The sequence below is a fragment of the Chanos chanos genome, chromosome 9 (genome assembly GCF_902362185.1).
Source record: "Chanos chanos chromosome 9, fChaCha1.1, whole genome shotgun sequence".
Lineage (NCBI taxonomy): Eukaryota > Metazoa > Chordata > Actinopteri > Gonorynchiformes > Chanidae > Chanos > Chanos chanos.
The window spans coordinates 19,297,837-19,313,555 of record NC_044503.1 but is presented as its reverse complement, the minus strand read 5'-3'; the positions used below and the strand labels follow the sequence as shown (position 1 = coordinate 19,313,555).

The following is a 15,719-nucleotide window of genomic DNA, read 5'->3' as shown; positions in this document are numbered from 1 at the left end:
GCCCTGGAGTTCATGGTTAATAGATTCCATTTCAAACCCACAATAGGAAGTTCTTATAACCAGCCAATATTTCTTTATTCTGGTTTTGGTCTGCACCATGTCGTATCAAGAGCCAATTGTTTCCCCCCTTTTCTCTGTAGGAATTCTGGGAATGCTAGTAAAGCTGCAGATGTTTGTCCCACCCTCCATCAGAAAGTGAAAATTTATGTTTGATGACAAGGGTCACTTTACTTTACTTAATATTTATCAGCGTGACTGAGAAATAATCTGTCTTTTGGCATGGAGGGAGCCTGGGCTCGCTATACAAGTCGGAACTTTTTCATAAATGAAATTTGGTGAAATTTAATTTGTGTTGAATGAACATGTCAGGCAAATACATCAGCTGGCATTGATTCTTTGAATACGAGCACCCTGAAACTACACATGGACTCATTGCTGTTTACACCTGTGTCTATCATGCATCTCTAAGGTGTCCAGCTGACCACTTGTGTTCGTATTTCGTTACTGCTACGTTAGTTTCGTTAGAAGGTTATTATGTTAGTCTCTGTCAGGGACGCATCAGGACGCATTAGCGTTTACACTACAAAAGATATGTGGTCAAATGCGTCCCAGACCACCTCGGTAAGTGGTTTGAGTGATCAGATCAGAATGCGTCTTAGTGGTTGTTTACACTTGTATTTAATGCTGTCCACTTGTGATCTGATGCATTTTAAAACCAACTGTAAACAGGGCCACAGTCATTGATATAATTCTAAATTCTAATTCTCAAATTCTGTATTCTATCTGAAAATTCTGGAATTTCACGTAATCAGTTAATCAGTTCAGGTAATCAGGTAATTAGTTGAAAACAATTTTAAATAGCCATGGAATATTCAGTTAAGCCTCAGCATTTGGGCAGCTACAACAAAACTTGCAAGTGACCTATTTCACCTGCTTCTGTCACAATAGCATTAGTTTGTCTTGGGCATGTGCTACTTTGGACCATGTCAAAATGCTGCAAAGATCGGCTGTTGCTATTATGCCAGAAGAATAGATGGCTGATCCAGCAGTTCAGTTTGACTGACAGAATAGGTTCAGATCCGATGGACCACAAGGATAAATTTTTGCTCCTTTGTGGTTCACTGTTAACGCCAATATCTTTGATAGTAAAGTCGATGTAAAAGTTCCTATGTATGTTGCCATCATCTACGGCTCAGCTCTGGCTCCAGCTCCAAATGAAGTCTTTTCAACTTTACAGGCAGCATCTGACAGAGTGCTACCATATCCTACCCAGCTCAAACTGGGCTGGAATGTACAGAAAACTACATTAGCAAAACTTGACAATCCTGGATCAACAAAGCTTAATTAAAAAAAACATGTAAAATTGTGTTGACCTTCTCTATGTGTGTCTCTGTATGCATAAATATGACTATGCACATGTAAATTTTACTGTCTACTCATCACATGTTTAAAGAGGAGGGTGTATGCGTTTCTGTTTACCCAGCTTTGTTGGTGTTTATGGAGAGTATTGCATTTTTGCTAATTGCTTTAACATCTCTGTCCATCCATGTATAGTACCACCAGCTCTACAGCCAGTAGCTGTGACACAGACTTCTCTAAGGAGGATGAGCAGCGTTTGAAGGACTACATCCAGCAGCTGAAGAACGACCGTGCTGCAGTCAAATTGACCATGCTTGAGCTGGAGAGCTTTCACATCGACCCACTCAACTACGATGTGAAACCACATGGAGACTCTCAGAGACTGGACCTGGAGAACGCTGTGCTCATGCAAGAGCTCATGGCCATGAAGGCAAGCACAACACAGCACATTACAGCACAGCACAGCAAATGACAGCACAGCACATGACAGCACAGCACAGCACAGCAAAGCAAAGCAAAACTGAACTGCACCATAAAACAGATGCACAACCATACACGACAGAATCATGCACGGCCATATGCTACTAACCAGCGCATGGCCATACACAGATATACTGCACACATGATTCACATTGCTCTGGTTTCTACTACCCCTTCTCCTTGACATCCCTCTCTTTTGTGTATATTGGTCCAAACCACTCCCTCCCTCTCTCTGCTCTGTAGGAGGAGATGGCTGAGTTAAAGGCCCAGCTGTATTTGCTAGAGAAGGAGAAAAAGGCTCTGGAGCTCAAACTGAGCACACGTGAGGCCCAGGAGCAGGCCTATCTGGTGCACATCGAGCATCTGAAGTCTGAGGTGGAGGAACATCAGGAACAGAGACGCAAATCACTGGGATCAACTGGGAGCAGTGCTGGGGGCAAGGAGAGGGTATGCATACATGTCACATTACTAACTGTACACAAGGAGAAGGTATGCATACATGTCACATTACTAACTGTACACAAGGAGAGGGTATGCACACATGTCACATTACTAACTGTACACAAGGGTTTCCAATCAACTTACATGAAGCCCTGTGTTATGTTACAGGGTTGTGTTATGTTACAGGGTTGTGTTATGTGTTACGTAACCTGGCTCCTCCTGGGTTACGAGAGGGGGCTATAGACCCGTGCCTTTGTTCAGCTGGGAGGGCTATTTGGCGTTGGGCTAAGTAATCCTTAGCGTCTATGTTGGACTCTGCTTCTCCCTCAGCTTCTAGCTCTGCTTCTGCCTCTGCCTCTATGAGGGGTGCATCAAGCACTGCTTGGGCCCTAGCGTGTGTTTGCGGCTTTCTTCCCAGGCCTGGTCATCAGCAGCTTCTCTGCTAGACCACTCAGCTAGCTGGAGTTTACGGGCACACTCCTCTAGCGACTCATTGGTGAGCCTGAGCTCACTGCGCAGGGCTTGGTTCCTGGCATCCAGCCTGTCGCGACTGGTGCTCAGTTCCCTGTTCTCCCCCTGGAGAATTTCAAGCGGGTTTGTTGATGATGGAGTATAAATAACTTAATGACTCCGTGTCGGGGGCTCTGCACATACTGGATCAAGCTGTTGATCTGTCTGACACTCATCTTGGGTCAGCTTCTCAAGTTCCTCTTTCTCCCGAGGGGAAGTCTTGAGGAGGTTGGCTATGAAATCAGAGAAGGGGACGGACTCCAAAGGAGGAGGGATATCCTCCTCACCTCCTGACATAGGTAGGGTATTACGGCTCATTCTGTCTGCCTAGTCTGGGGCACAGACTTATGCCTGATAAGATCACTGATGTTTAATCTAACCCTCTACCTTAAGCCAAAGTCGAAAGCCACAAGGCAACGACAGAAATGCAGTACTTAAACAGCAAAAAGAAAAAGAAAGTGCACAGGTGAAACTTCTGACTTGTGGCCTGCACCATCAAATGGGGTAACTACCCGTGTTATCATTGTAGACTTTTGTTTATTAACTACTCTCTAAAGGTATGCCAACTGGTTGTACAAGTTACTATGGCAACAAACAGTGCTTGTGACTCCATACAGGCTGCTAGTAACACAATTACAGACTCCCTACTAACTATTCTTACAATATGACCGGTACAGGGGCTGTCAGATAATTAGCAATTAATAAAAGTTAATACTTCAACACTACAATCAGCTCAAAACTACAACTGGATATATGCCTTGGCAGTTTAAAATGGACCAGTAAAGCTACTGGTTGACACCTGGAATTGCTCAGCAAACTGAATTTTTGTTTGTTATTGCAACAATGTCACTGAAGCCAACAATACCATTCCTCACACGGGGCACCAAAAGTACTATAGCAATCCTAACATGGGGGCACCAAAAGATGTGTTTGCGATACACATCCCAGGGGTCTAAACGAACATATATCCGCTGGGTGTGAATAAGGACTCCAGGAGCCTCCTGGAGGACGATGCAAGTGGGAGGTCCAGGTTCCAACACTTCACTGGACTGGCCAGATGATAAGGTGAGAAGGATGCCAAGGATCCACGAGAGGTTCATTTTGTAATTGACAAGGGTTGTTAAGTAATATGAAGCGATTGTTCAAATACCCATGAGGTTGAGCAGGGAATTATGGGTTATGGGCTTAGCAGCCCCTACAATTGTATAGTTCTATATTTGGCAATGCCATTCCTCCTTTCCCCTTGGTGGTAAACAGCTTAATCAAACTAATTTGAGGTTTCTTCCCATTCCACAGGTAATCCCTAACTACCTTGTTATACTGCTCAAGCACTGACACAGGAAGATTTAAAGGAATCATCACAGAGATACAGTTAGTCTTTTAAATGTTTTAACTGTATTTATTTTTACCCACAGAGATAAATTCAACATTTTCCACTTGGCAAAGCTAAGGTTAATATTTTGGAGCATTGGATTTATATTAATTTGAACAATCTCCTTGAAGTCTGTAGTCAATTTTATACCCAGATATTTCATTCCTGATGGTAGCCATTTAAATGAAAATGCACCAATGTCAGCAGGGGAGCAACCTATGGAGATTGGCATGAACTTTGATTTTTGCCTGTTGATTTTGTAACCTGAAATCTCAGAAAAACTCTCAACAATGCCCATGACACCTGGAATAGGGGAGGCTGGGTTTGATAGTAACAACAAAATGTTGTCTGTGTACAAAAACAGTTTATGCCCCCTACCTCCTGCCAGCACCCCCTTAATTCTCGCATCATCTCTGATTGAAACTGCCAGTGGTTCCACAAACAGTGTAAAGAGCAATGGGGATAGAGGATCACCCTGCCTAGAAAGGGGGTGTAATGCCATTCGTAAGAACCGCTGCCTGCAGTGCTGAATAAAGTACCTTAACCCATTTAATAAATCCTGCCCCAAAGCCAAAAGCCTGTAAAGTATACATCAGATACCCCCACTCCACCCTATCAAATGCTTTCATGGCATCAAGCGAGAAAGCAGCAACTGGAACATCTTCTTTGCAGTTTAACCACATAAGATGGAGTAGGCGTCTAAGGTTGTCAGCTGATGATCTGCCTTTATTAAAACCGACCTGGTCATCATTAATAATTTGTGGTAGAACTTTCTTCATTCTCATTGCTAATACCTTAGTCAATATCTTGCAATCTACATTTTCCAAACTAATTGGTCTAAATCTACTTGGCTCATAGGGGTCTTTTTTCTGCAATATAGTGATTACTGCATCATTGAATGTTCGTGGCAGCTGTACCACTGCAAACGCTTCTGTATAAACCATCTAAACCTGGTGATTTACTGGACTTCATTGACAATATAGCCTCCCTAACTTCAGACTCATCTACAAGTGCGTCCAACATCCCCACCTGGGCTGGGGACACTGTAGGAAGGTTTATTTTTGAAAAAAAATCCTGACACTTGTCCTCATCTACAGATGCCTACAGACCATGTTGATTTCCACATTATCTGTTAAAACTTCCCCCTTGTTATCGTTAATTGCTGGGATTAAGAAGCTGGCATCTTTTTGTTTCAGTTGTCTTGCCAACAGCTTGCCAGATTTCTCTCCACTTTCATAGAAGCTTGTTTTTAATGTAAAGAGGACATATTTTGCCTTCTTATCTCTCCTACTCTTTCTTTCCAAAACCTTGGAACGTGCAGTATATAACCAACTCTCCATATCTTCTGCAGAACAATCTCCTGGATCAGAATCAATCTGGATTCAAAGCCGGCCACTCCACCGAGACGGCCCTCTTTGCTGTCTCGGAGGAGCTCTACTTGGCCAGAGCGAAGTCTCTCAGCTCTGTCCTCATACTCCTAGACCTCTCCGCAGCATTTGACACGGTCAACCACCAGATTCTCCTCTCATCCCTTGCTGGGCTGGGCTTCGCGGGTTCTGCACTCGCATGGTTCAAGTCCTGTCTGTCTGACCGCTCCTACCAGGTCTCTTGGAGGGAATCGGTCTCCTCCCCCCGCCCTTTCCACACGGGAATCCCACAAGGTTCTGTACTTGGTCCACTCCTCTTCTCTCTCTACACCAGATCACTCGGTCAAGTTATCTCTGCCCATGGTCTCTCTTACCACTGCTACGCTGATGACACACAGCTGTTCTTCTCCCCCCCCCCCCCCCCCCCCCCCGACTCTCAGGTTCAGTCTCATATCGCAGCATGCTTAGCTGACATTGCCTCCTGGATGTCCGCTAAACACCTCAACCGCAACCTGGAGAAAATTGAGCTTCTGTTTTTCCCCGCTAAGAACTCCCCAACAATCAACACTGCAATCACCATTGAGGGATCTGTGGTGTTCCCCACCACAGCAGCCAAAAACCTTGGCGTAACCCTTGACAACCAGCTGACCTACTCAGATCACATCGCGGCAGTCACTCGATCATGCAGATTCTCCCTATATAACATCAGGAGAATCCACCCATTCCTCACACAACAGGCGACCCAGCTCCTGGTCCAAGCGCTTGTCATCTCCTGCCTGGACTACTGCAACGTTCTACTGGCGGGCTTGCCGACCGGCGCCATCAGGCCACTCCGGCTCGTGCAGAACGCCCCTGCACGCCTGGTATTCAACCTCCCTAAGCACTCTCATGTCACTCCACTGCTTACTGCGCTCCACTGGCTTCCGGTAGCATCCCGCATCCAGTTCAAGACACTGGTGCTGGCCTACCAGGCCACAAGAGGCTCCGCCCCATCATACCTTCAGTCCCTTATAACTCCGTATACGCCTACTAGAACCCTCCACTCTACAACCTCTGGTCAACTGACGGTCCCCTCACTTCGGGAACCCGGCAGCCGCTCCTCCCGACCACGCCTCCTCTCCGCCATTGCCCCGTGGTGGTGGAATGGCCTCCCTCATGCAGTTAGGACTGCGGAATCTCTTAACATCTTCCACCGGAAACTGAAAACCCACCTCTTTAGAACCCACCTGTCCCCCACTGCCAAACCTCCCTTTCCTAAAAAAACAAAAAAACAAACAAAAAAAAAAACCCTGTCTTGTATCTGTGTTTGTCAAAGTATTCCAGGGGTGCAATACGAAGGGGTAAATTGACGCTCAGTCTTATTGTGATCTCTGCTCATGAGGTATTAGAAATCCGGCTGATGCACTGATTGTAAGTCGCTTTGGCTAAAAGCGTCTGCCAAATAACAAAACTGTAATTGTAAATTATTGTATATCTCATTTAGCTGATATTTCAAATCACAAATTTGTCACTGTAAAGTTGTGACATTTCATTTTCTTCACTTTTAATCGGAGATTCAAGCTCTTCAAGCTCAGTTTTTTCAGAGAGCTGGGGTGTGAGATTATCCTGCCCCTTATGTATGCCTTTGAGGCTTCCTACACCGTCCCCAGTCTCTCCGTTGAGCCAATATTATGATAAAAAAAATCCTTAAGGAAGGTCTCCATAGCCATCTTAAATGAAGGGTCCTGAAGCAGCAATGTATTTAGTCTCCACCTATTTACCCTAGTTCAACTCGACTTAATCACTATGCTTAACTCTACTAGAGCATGATCAGACAAAGCTATCACCCCAGTCTTACAGTCAGCCACCGCCTCAGTCATTTCTCTAGAGACCAGGAAATAATCTATCCTTGAATATGATTTATGCATATGTGAAAAGAAGGTATACTCTCTTTCTCGTGGATTGACCAACCTCCATATATCTACCAAACTATAGTTAGTCCAGTTATGATTCCAATCAAACTAAGGTAGGCCTCTTGACTGAGTCCCAGCAGGCACTCAGTAAACCTCCTAATAGAAAAGCCCTATGGCTTCATTCTCCTAGCAAAACAAAGCCATATGCCTCTTCTATCAGGAGGTTTACTACATGCTCTGAGTTAACTAGCTCAGAGTTTTCACTAAACCCGCTTTCTGGAATAGCCCCAGGTCATTCAGGTTTTTCTTACAAACAAGCCCCTCCAGCCACACCTAAGCTCACCCGTCCCCAGGCTCTGTCCTCTTCTATTGTGTTACTGCACTAAGTGGCTGGCTACTCTCACCTAGTCACTGGAGGAAGTACTACTCTTCCCATATGCAACACTCATATGCACAGATATACATCTTACACATTGTCATAGCACACATATGGATGAAGTAGCAGGCCGCTGTGGCGGTTACAACATCACACCGAAAGGAAATGGGACAGCCGGGATTCGAACCCAGGACCTTCTTGCTGTGAGGCGACAGTGGGAGAAGGTGGAAGCTGGTCAGTTTGGGGTGAGGGCATGGAGGAGTGAGGCTGGGTCAGGTGGGGTTTGGTAGGTTACAGAGGAGTTAGTAGGGCTTAGTATGGTGGTCCAGGGGAAGGCTTAGCTGACGTTGTATATTTTCCTGTACGTCTTGCCTGTGCTGGGACCTGTTTCCCGAGTATCTGTGGGTAGTTTATCATGTCACTGTGGGCAACTCAGCCCCTTGGTCTTCCACCATATTATCTCCAAAAGGCTGCTCCTAGTACTTCTTGCCTGATGGTGTTCTCCTGTTGATCCTGTTCTGCTTCATTTGTGAGTAGGCTACCTGGCGCTTGTTGGCAGATAACTGTGTGGCTGGACCTGTTGGTCACAGTCTCTGGTATGTTGCAACAATAATGGTATACCTGCTCCGTTTCCACCTGTAGTTCTTTTGGGTTTGGGGTTTGGCTGGGTTTGGGCACAGTGAATTGCTACTCCAAAGATCTTCTTTCTCATAGCATTTCCAGACCCTGCATGAGAATGGTGAGGGTGTCCTGATAGTGTTTTTTTCAGAATCTGGAGGGTAGTATGGACCCAGTTTCTTGCATTACCTTCCGACAAGAAGTTTGTCTGTTCTGTGGGATTTGCCAGTCTGACCAGACCAGCTAGCTCCTGCATATTTCTTTTCTCGTAGTCAGGTTTCTGATTGGTTGGTTTCTTTCTCTCTTTTCTGGTTGGTTGGTTTCTTTCTGTCCCTTTTCTGGTTGGCTGGTTTCTGGTTGTTTCCTCCACTCACATTCATAGAGACCTTTTTGGAGGTGGTGGACAGTCTTGGATTGTCTTTTGTATGTCTTTGAGTGTGTATATGTATATGTATATGTGTGTGTGTGTGTGTGTGTGTGTGTGTGTGTGTGTGTGACCGACCTCCTCCTGCAGTGTGTCTTACTCTACATGCTAGTAACTGTTAAGAACAGGCTGTATATGGGAGAGAGAGATAGGAAGATCATCTTTATTTTGCCTGTCCTGGGTGAAGACTAATCCAGGTTTAAACATCACACAAGCTTTTTGCCACTATGGAACAATAAAGAGTTAGTGAGGTATGGTTAGGGGTCAAGGGTTAGGGTTAGTAGTAGGGTTAAGATTAGGGGTTAGGGTTAGAGGCTGGGGGTTTGGGTTAGAAGCAGAGGTGGCAAAAGTTAAAGTAGTACTTTTGCTAACAAAAAAAATTACTCTAGGTAGAGTTAAAATATCCCTCCTGAAAAACACTTAAGAGTAAAATAGTCACTCACTTACCCTTTACAAAAACAGTTGTCAGTCTAACTCTACTTAGAGTACTTTTTTAGCAAAAGTACTTCTGCTTTTACTTTTGCCACCTCTGGTTACAAGTAGAATAAGGATTACGATTAGGGTTTAGGGTTTGTGGTAAGGTTTGTGTTCACACGTAGCGTCTTTTTTGAAACTGTCAGCATCTGTTTTACATAAAAATCCTATTGAGTAGACGATGTTTTCAAAAACGCCCTGAGCATTTTTTTGAACGTCATCGTCCCCGTTTTTTCCTGCAGCTCAGGGTGTTTTTTTAAGCTGAAAAAAGTTCAACTTAGAAAAAAAACACCTACGTCAAGCGCTTTTTTGACAACTGACAAATCACAAGCGGATTAGTGAGACCTGTCGTTTCCACAAAATGGAGAAGGTAGCAGTGGAGAAATTAATTAGTTTCTCAGCACAGTGAACTGTGGGACATGATAGTGAAATTCTATCATAATATTCATCATAAAGAGGCCGTTTGGCGTCAAATTGGACAGATCCTAGGAGTTTCTGGAACGTGTTTCTGTTTACTGTTTGTCGTTAGCAGAACTAGCCTGTTAGCTAACGTTGTTATGGCAACAAAAGACGTTCTTAACTGCTTTTCAGATCAAGCGCTGCCTGTCTTTTTTTCTATCTGAAAAAATGCGCTCGCCAGCATTTCTGTGTGGCATAAGGAAAGAGAAGAAATATATGGCATCTTCACCCTCTGAATTCAACAGCTCTGTTCCATGTAACTTAAAATTGACAGTAGATCCTCTTTCCAATGTGATCTGCTAGAATGGAACAAATCTACTATTGCCATGGACATGGAAGGACAGACCTAACTGTCAAAACACAGAGTAAAGATGGTTAAAGAGGCATATTTGATCTATCCTCATGCAAAGACCCCCCCCCCCCCCCACACACAAACACAAACACAAACACAAACACACACTGGCACACACATCCTTTTTTAAAGCTTTTTGAAAAGTCATTGGGAGAGGTCTACATTGTTCCATTTTATAAATAGTCTTTGTGATTGTATCTCTACATCAAGCTGTTAGGCTTTCTCCATACATGTTAGATCACCTCACTGTGTCACTACCAATATCCACAGCCATTCATCACACGGAGAGGGTAGTGGTGTTCACTGATCACAGGACCTGACTGCCCAACCACTGAGATGCTCCCCCTAATAACCACTTAGAAGCTCTGTGTGTAAACGTGTGTGTGTGTGTGTGTTAGCGAGGTCATGCCTCCATGTGCCTCAGAGGAGAGACATGGAAGTCTGTACCCTCCCCAGCCAGTGTGGGAGTTGATAAATTGACAGGGACTAGGAAAAACAGAGAGTTGAATATGTCTAGCTTGGGAAGAAAAGAAAAGGGGAGAAAAATGTAAAAAAAAAAAAAAATCTGATATTTATTAGCACATTGGATGGATTATTTGAGAGACTGCACTTTGATTCTTTGAAATGAAGTATCAAAAATATATTGTAACAAAAAAAGTGAGCATCTTAAAATGCATGTAAGTGAAAAGATGACAGATTGGTGACCCATTCCTTTGTGTGTATTAATCAGTATGTCCTCATAATCAGTCCCTGCCAACTCTGTATGTGTTCACACTAACAACATTAAGCATGAACAGTGTTAACTTGTCCTTGCCTCTGGTGTTACTTCAGCAGGACTGTGGAGATTCTCCTGCCGTCAGCCTCTCTGACCTGAGAACAGTCAGCGACAGCGACTTGGCCGCTGAGCTGACCAGCGCCCTCAGGAGGTGAGAGCTGTTAAAAATGGAGGCAGACTTCTCACCCTGTTATACCCAGCATCTGCTGACTGCCAGTGTCACGTTTTACCATTTACCATTTATCATTGCAGTTAACTAATACTTATTACTTATGCTTCACCCCCTACCATCTTTCTGAAAACCTGTCATGTCACATCTGCTCTAGGATGTTGGTGCCTTGCACTGTTTTTCTGTTTATACACGTTGCTGAGGTGCAGTGCTGGGTTTTATATATATATATATATATATATATATATATATATATATACACACACACACACACACACACACACACATATACATATATATATAAATTTATAATTTATATATATATCTATATATATATATTTTGTGATAGCTGAATGCTATGTGTGTGTTGTGAGGTCTTTGGCAATGATGTAACTAATGGTTTACAGGGAGAAGAAGCTGAAGGGGCGGGTTCAGGACCTGGTGGCTGCTTTGGAGAGACTGACGAAGAGCAGTGAGGTGCGCCATCAGCAGTCAGCAGAGTTCGTCAACGACCTCAAACGAGCTAACAGGTAAGAGACACAGCATCCACACAAGCTGGTCACTGTATCCTAACTGACACATTGAAGGGTTTTAAGTGTAACTGACACATTAAAGGCGTTTGTTTAAGTGTAAATGCTAAAGACGCAGCGAGGGAGGCTCATTAGTCTGAATGATCAGTGGAGATTTAAGTGAGTGAATCTCAGGGGAAATGGGCTCAACAAGTAACACATGGACATTAAACACCATCAGAAACGATCAGGTTCTCTCCACTCAGCTAATATAGTCCTATTGGTCTGAGTGTCAGCAGTCAGTAGGATCAGCTCATTGATGTCAGTAGGATCAGCTCATTGTTGTCAGAAGGATCAGGTCATTGTTGTAAGCAGGATCAGCTCATTGATGTCAGTAGGATCAGCCCATTGTTGTCAGTAGGATCAGCTCATTGTTGTCAAGTTGAGACTGGCCTGACTTGGCTGGCTGCTCTGGCTTGTGTTTGTGGTGGTGTTAAGAGAAACGCTGCACTGAACAGATGGTGGATGTTAGTTTCCCTTGTGATACCGGTCAAGCAGAAGAAGAAAAATATTCGGGAGACTGGTGTGTTAAGATGTCAAGCTGTAAAATGTAAATGATAAAATTATCTGTGGACAAACATACAATTTTCAGAAGTTGAATTCTGTGCTGTCCTGTACCTGAGATGATAGCCCTAACTGTGTGCATGTTGTGTGTTGTGTTGTGTATTGTATATTGTGTTATGTGTTGTGTTTGTGTGTTGTATTGTATGTTGTGTTGGGTGTTGTGTATTGTGTCGTGTTGTGTGCCTGTTGTGCGTTGTGTGCGTGTTGTGATGTCTGTTGTGTGCGTGTTGTGTTGTGTGTTGTGTTGTGCGATGTGTTGACAGTAATCTGGTGGCTGCGTATGAGAAGGCAAAGAAGAAGCACCAGAATAAACTAAAGAAGCTGGAGTCTCAGATGATGGCCATGGTGGAGAGACATGACACACAGGTCCGCATGCTCAAACAACGGATTGCTCTGCTAGAGGAGGAGACGTCAAGGCCACACACCAACGAAACCTCGCTCTGACACACACTCCCCACCGACTGCCCCACCCCAGCACACCCCAGACTCCCCCATCCCATCAGACCGTAGTCTGAAACATACAGACCAATTAACCATTCACCAGAGCATTCTTCCCCAGTATGTCACAGATGGTCCTGGTGGAAAATCACAGTGGAATGGTTATGCTGTGATTCCTCATATTATATAACCCTGGTGTCATGAACCCTTTCACCTCACGGCCTGTCGCAGCATGTTCTAACAAGAAGGTTCATGTCAAAGGCTGTTATGAGAGCTGGTGCCATCAGCATTTCGTCTGGAGTCTTGTTTGACGGCGGGAAATATTACTCAAACATACTGCATATTTACATTATCCTACACTAGTGCTGGTCAAAACTTCTGGTCCTTTTTTGAGTGCACTATACGAAAAAAACTTTGCTCACATTTATATGTGTTCCATCTTTTTCAGTATTCCAAACATATATAAATTTTAATATGATATTTTTTGTTGTATTTCACAGCTAACTTATCCTAATGATGTTATAATCCAGTTATGTTGGATGATATTTTCAGGTATTTCTTATGATTATGTAACAAACTCAGTATACCCAAACACATTACTGGTCTTAGTTGTGATGACTGCAGTGGTCAACTGATTGACAGGTCTGTCTGAGCAGTACCTGACTGTGAAGATGCTGGTATGGATCAGTCTGATTGGTGGTTTACTGATGATTGACAGGTCTGTCTGAGCAGTACCTGACTGTGAAGATGCTGGTATAGATCAGTTTGATTGGTGGTTAAATAATGATTGTCAGGTCTGTCTTAGCAGTACCTGACTGTGAAGATGCTGGCATGGATCAGTTTGACTTGGATTCTTTATTTTAACCCCAGAGGTTCCTGCAGAGACAAGACACTCCACAGTCAATTGCTTTGAAAATGTTTTAAAATCAACAACTACGACCAGTTACGATTCTCCAACATGCTGTTTAGAAACAAGCTTTAAAACTCATAGTTATTCCTGCAGGGCTGGTAGGTGCTCAGGCTTTTGTTGAAACACATTGTCTCACTGACTTATTAAAGTTAAGAGTTGGTTAGAAAGTCCTCTGACTTTGTTTTTGCATTTGCGTGCAGAGAGGTTAGCCTAATTGAACTGGCTATTTACATACAGAGAGGTTAGCCTAAATCACTTGGCTATTTACGTACAGAGAGGTTAGCCTAAATCACTTGGCTATTTACGTACAGAGAGGTTAGCCTAAATCACTTGGCTATTTACGTACAGAGAGGTTAGCCTAAATGACTTGGCTGTTCGCACATAGACAGGTTAGCCTAAATGACTTGGCTATTCACATATAGACAGGTTAGCCTAAATAACTTGGTTATTCATGTATAGAGAGATTAGCCGAAATGACTTGGCTATTCACATACAGAGAGGTTAGCCTAAATGCCCATGCTCTCACTAGTGCTGCAGGAATATCGGTCCACAGCCATAGTAATGTGGGCATACAGACATGTCAGTACTTACTCTGGACTGTATTAAAGTTAAGAGTTGGTTAGAAAGTCCTCTTTCCTGGGCATACCTGACACACAAAACATCTGCTTAACACAGATGAAACAACCAAATTTGTACTTTGAAAGTGGAAAGCAACATAAAAATCTGTGACAATAACTAATGTATTTTCTCATATTTGAAAACCCCCCCCCCTTGTTCCTGGCATATAGTTTGCATCTATGCACTCCTGAAACAAACACATCTGGACGTAGTAATATTCAGTGAGCAATATGTCATTTTAAGCCATTATGATGGCAAGCAATAATCTCTGAAGTGGTTCTCCATGTTCCTCTCTCTTTTTTCATGTCTGCTGGATTCTTGGACTCCTGGCTGAGTTCTGTGAACAGTACTACCACTGAATGTTGCAGAACGGCCAATGTGTGTTGTTGAGCACACATTGTAATATATGTGCCCAGACATATAAAATAACACTGCTGGAGTGGAACGACCATAGAAAGATGGTTCTTGACAACTACAGTGGGATCTGTGGCCAAAGGAGCTTTGAGAAATCTTCATTCCAAAGGGCAAGCTGTGTTTGACCTCAGTAATGACGTCAGAAAAAAGGAGAGAAAAACGACACATTTCATAGCTGTCATGAGTAGTCTAAACATTGAAAGTCATCCATGGATTTTGGTGTCTGTATAAAAGTATCAGTATCCTGGTGCTGCTGCTCTCCTCACGCCGTACGCATCTCGACTCCTGGAGCACGTCACCCTCTCCGGGACATTATCACCACTTTGCCTTTTATGGACTTCTCTTCCTACAAGACTATGACACAACCTCAGAGTGCTGTGTTACCCACACATCTAAAACCCCTTTGCAGTATTTTCTACTAATGTGAGATGCTGCACTCTTCACTGTTGTTTACAAACCTTTGCCTTCTTTCCAGAGATGACTACCTTACTCACATACCATTTAACTGTAAGTGAGAACACTTTATCTGTAGATGCAGTTTTCGCTGAGGGTGATGGGGCAAGAATTAGCTTTATTTGATCTGTTTCATTCTGAAATTTGAATGAGCGAGATCGAAGTTCCCTAAAGAACTTTGAAATTCTGTTGTCACTTAGATCAGATTGACGCCATTTTCGAAATAAGAGTAGTGAAGTTATGGTTACAAATTTTCAACCTCTTGCTCTCCTGAGCCTTCATACTGTACTCATCTGTCCTCACCGATTAACATTTTGCAGGGGAATGTGTTCAGCATACTAGAAGTCAGCCTGTAATGGAAGTTAGTACGCTTCATGGTGAAGTTTCAGTTTTGTAAAGGGTAACAGGTGTGACAGGTTAAGGTATGCTCTCTAACTCAGTGGTCTTCCAGTTAATGCAGTTTATGCTACACGTCTTCACACAGCTTATGCTGTTAATGTCATACCTTATTAGAAATCAGAGGTCGGCAGCCGTCCTCCTACACAGTCATACTTGCACAAACCCATTCAGCCCCTTTAAACCTCCAGGGCAGTTTGATTAGGTGTTTTTACACATAACAGGACACTCCTGGAGGATGGCTGCCGGGCTTTGGCGTAGATATTCTGGTTCTGATCTGTTCTCTGAA

General features: G+C 43.6%; 1 protein-coding gene across 4 annotated transcripts in view; it reads left to right on the top strand.

The window, feature by feature from the left end:
- Nucleotides 1-13,098, top strand: part of mcc (MCC regulator of WNT signaling pathway) — a 123,204-nt gene extending 110,106 nt beyond the window's left edge. For 3 of the 4 annotated variants that reach the window (XM_030783840.1, XM_030783839.1, XM_030783842.1), the window contains 5 exons: nt 1,555-1,789; nt 2,083-2,286; nt 10,956-11,050; nt 11,476-11,598; nt 12,465-13,098. In XM_030783840.1, the coding sequence (XP_030639700.1) occupies nt 1,555-1,789; nt 2,083-2,286; nt 10,956-11,050; nt 11,476-11,598; nt 12,465-12,645 (838 nt within the window). In that variant the 3' untranslated portion in view covers nt 12,646-13,098. The remainder of the gene's footprint in view (nt 1-1,554; nt 1,790-2,082; nt 2,287-10,955; nt 11,051-11,475; nt 11,599-12,464) is intronic. The other variant, XM_030783841.1, reaches the window with a different exon arrangement.
- The last annotated feature ends 2,621 nt before the right edge of the window (nt 13,099-15,719 follow it).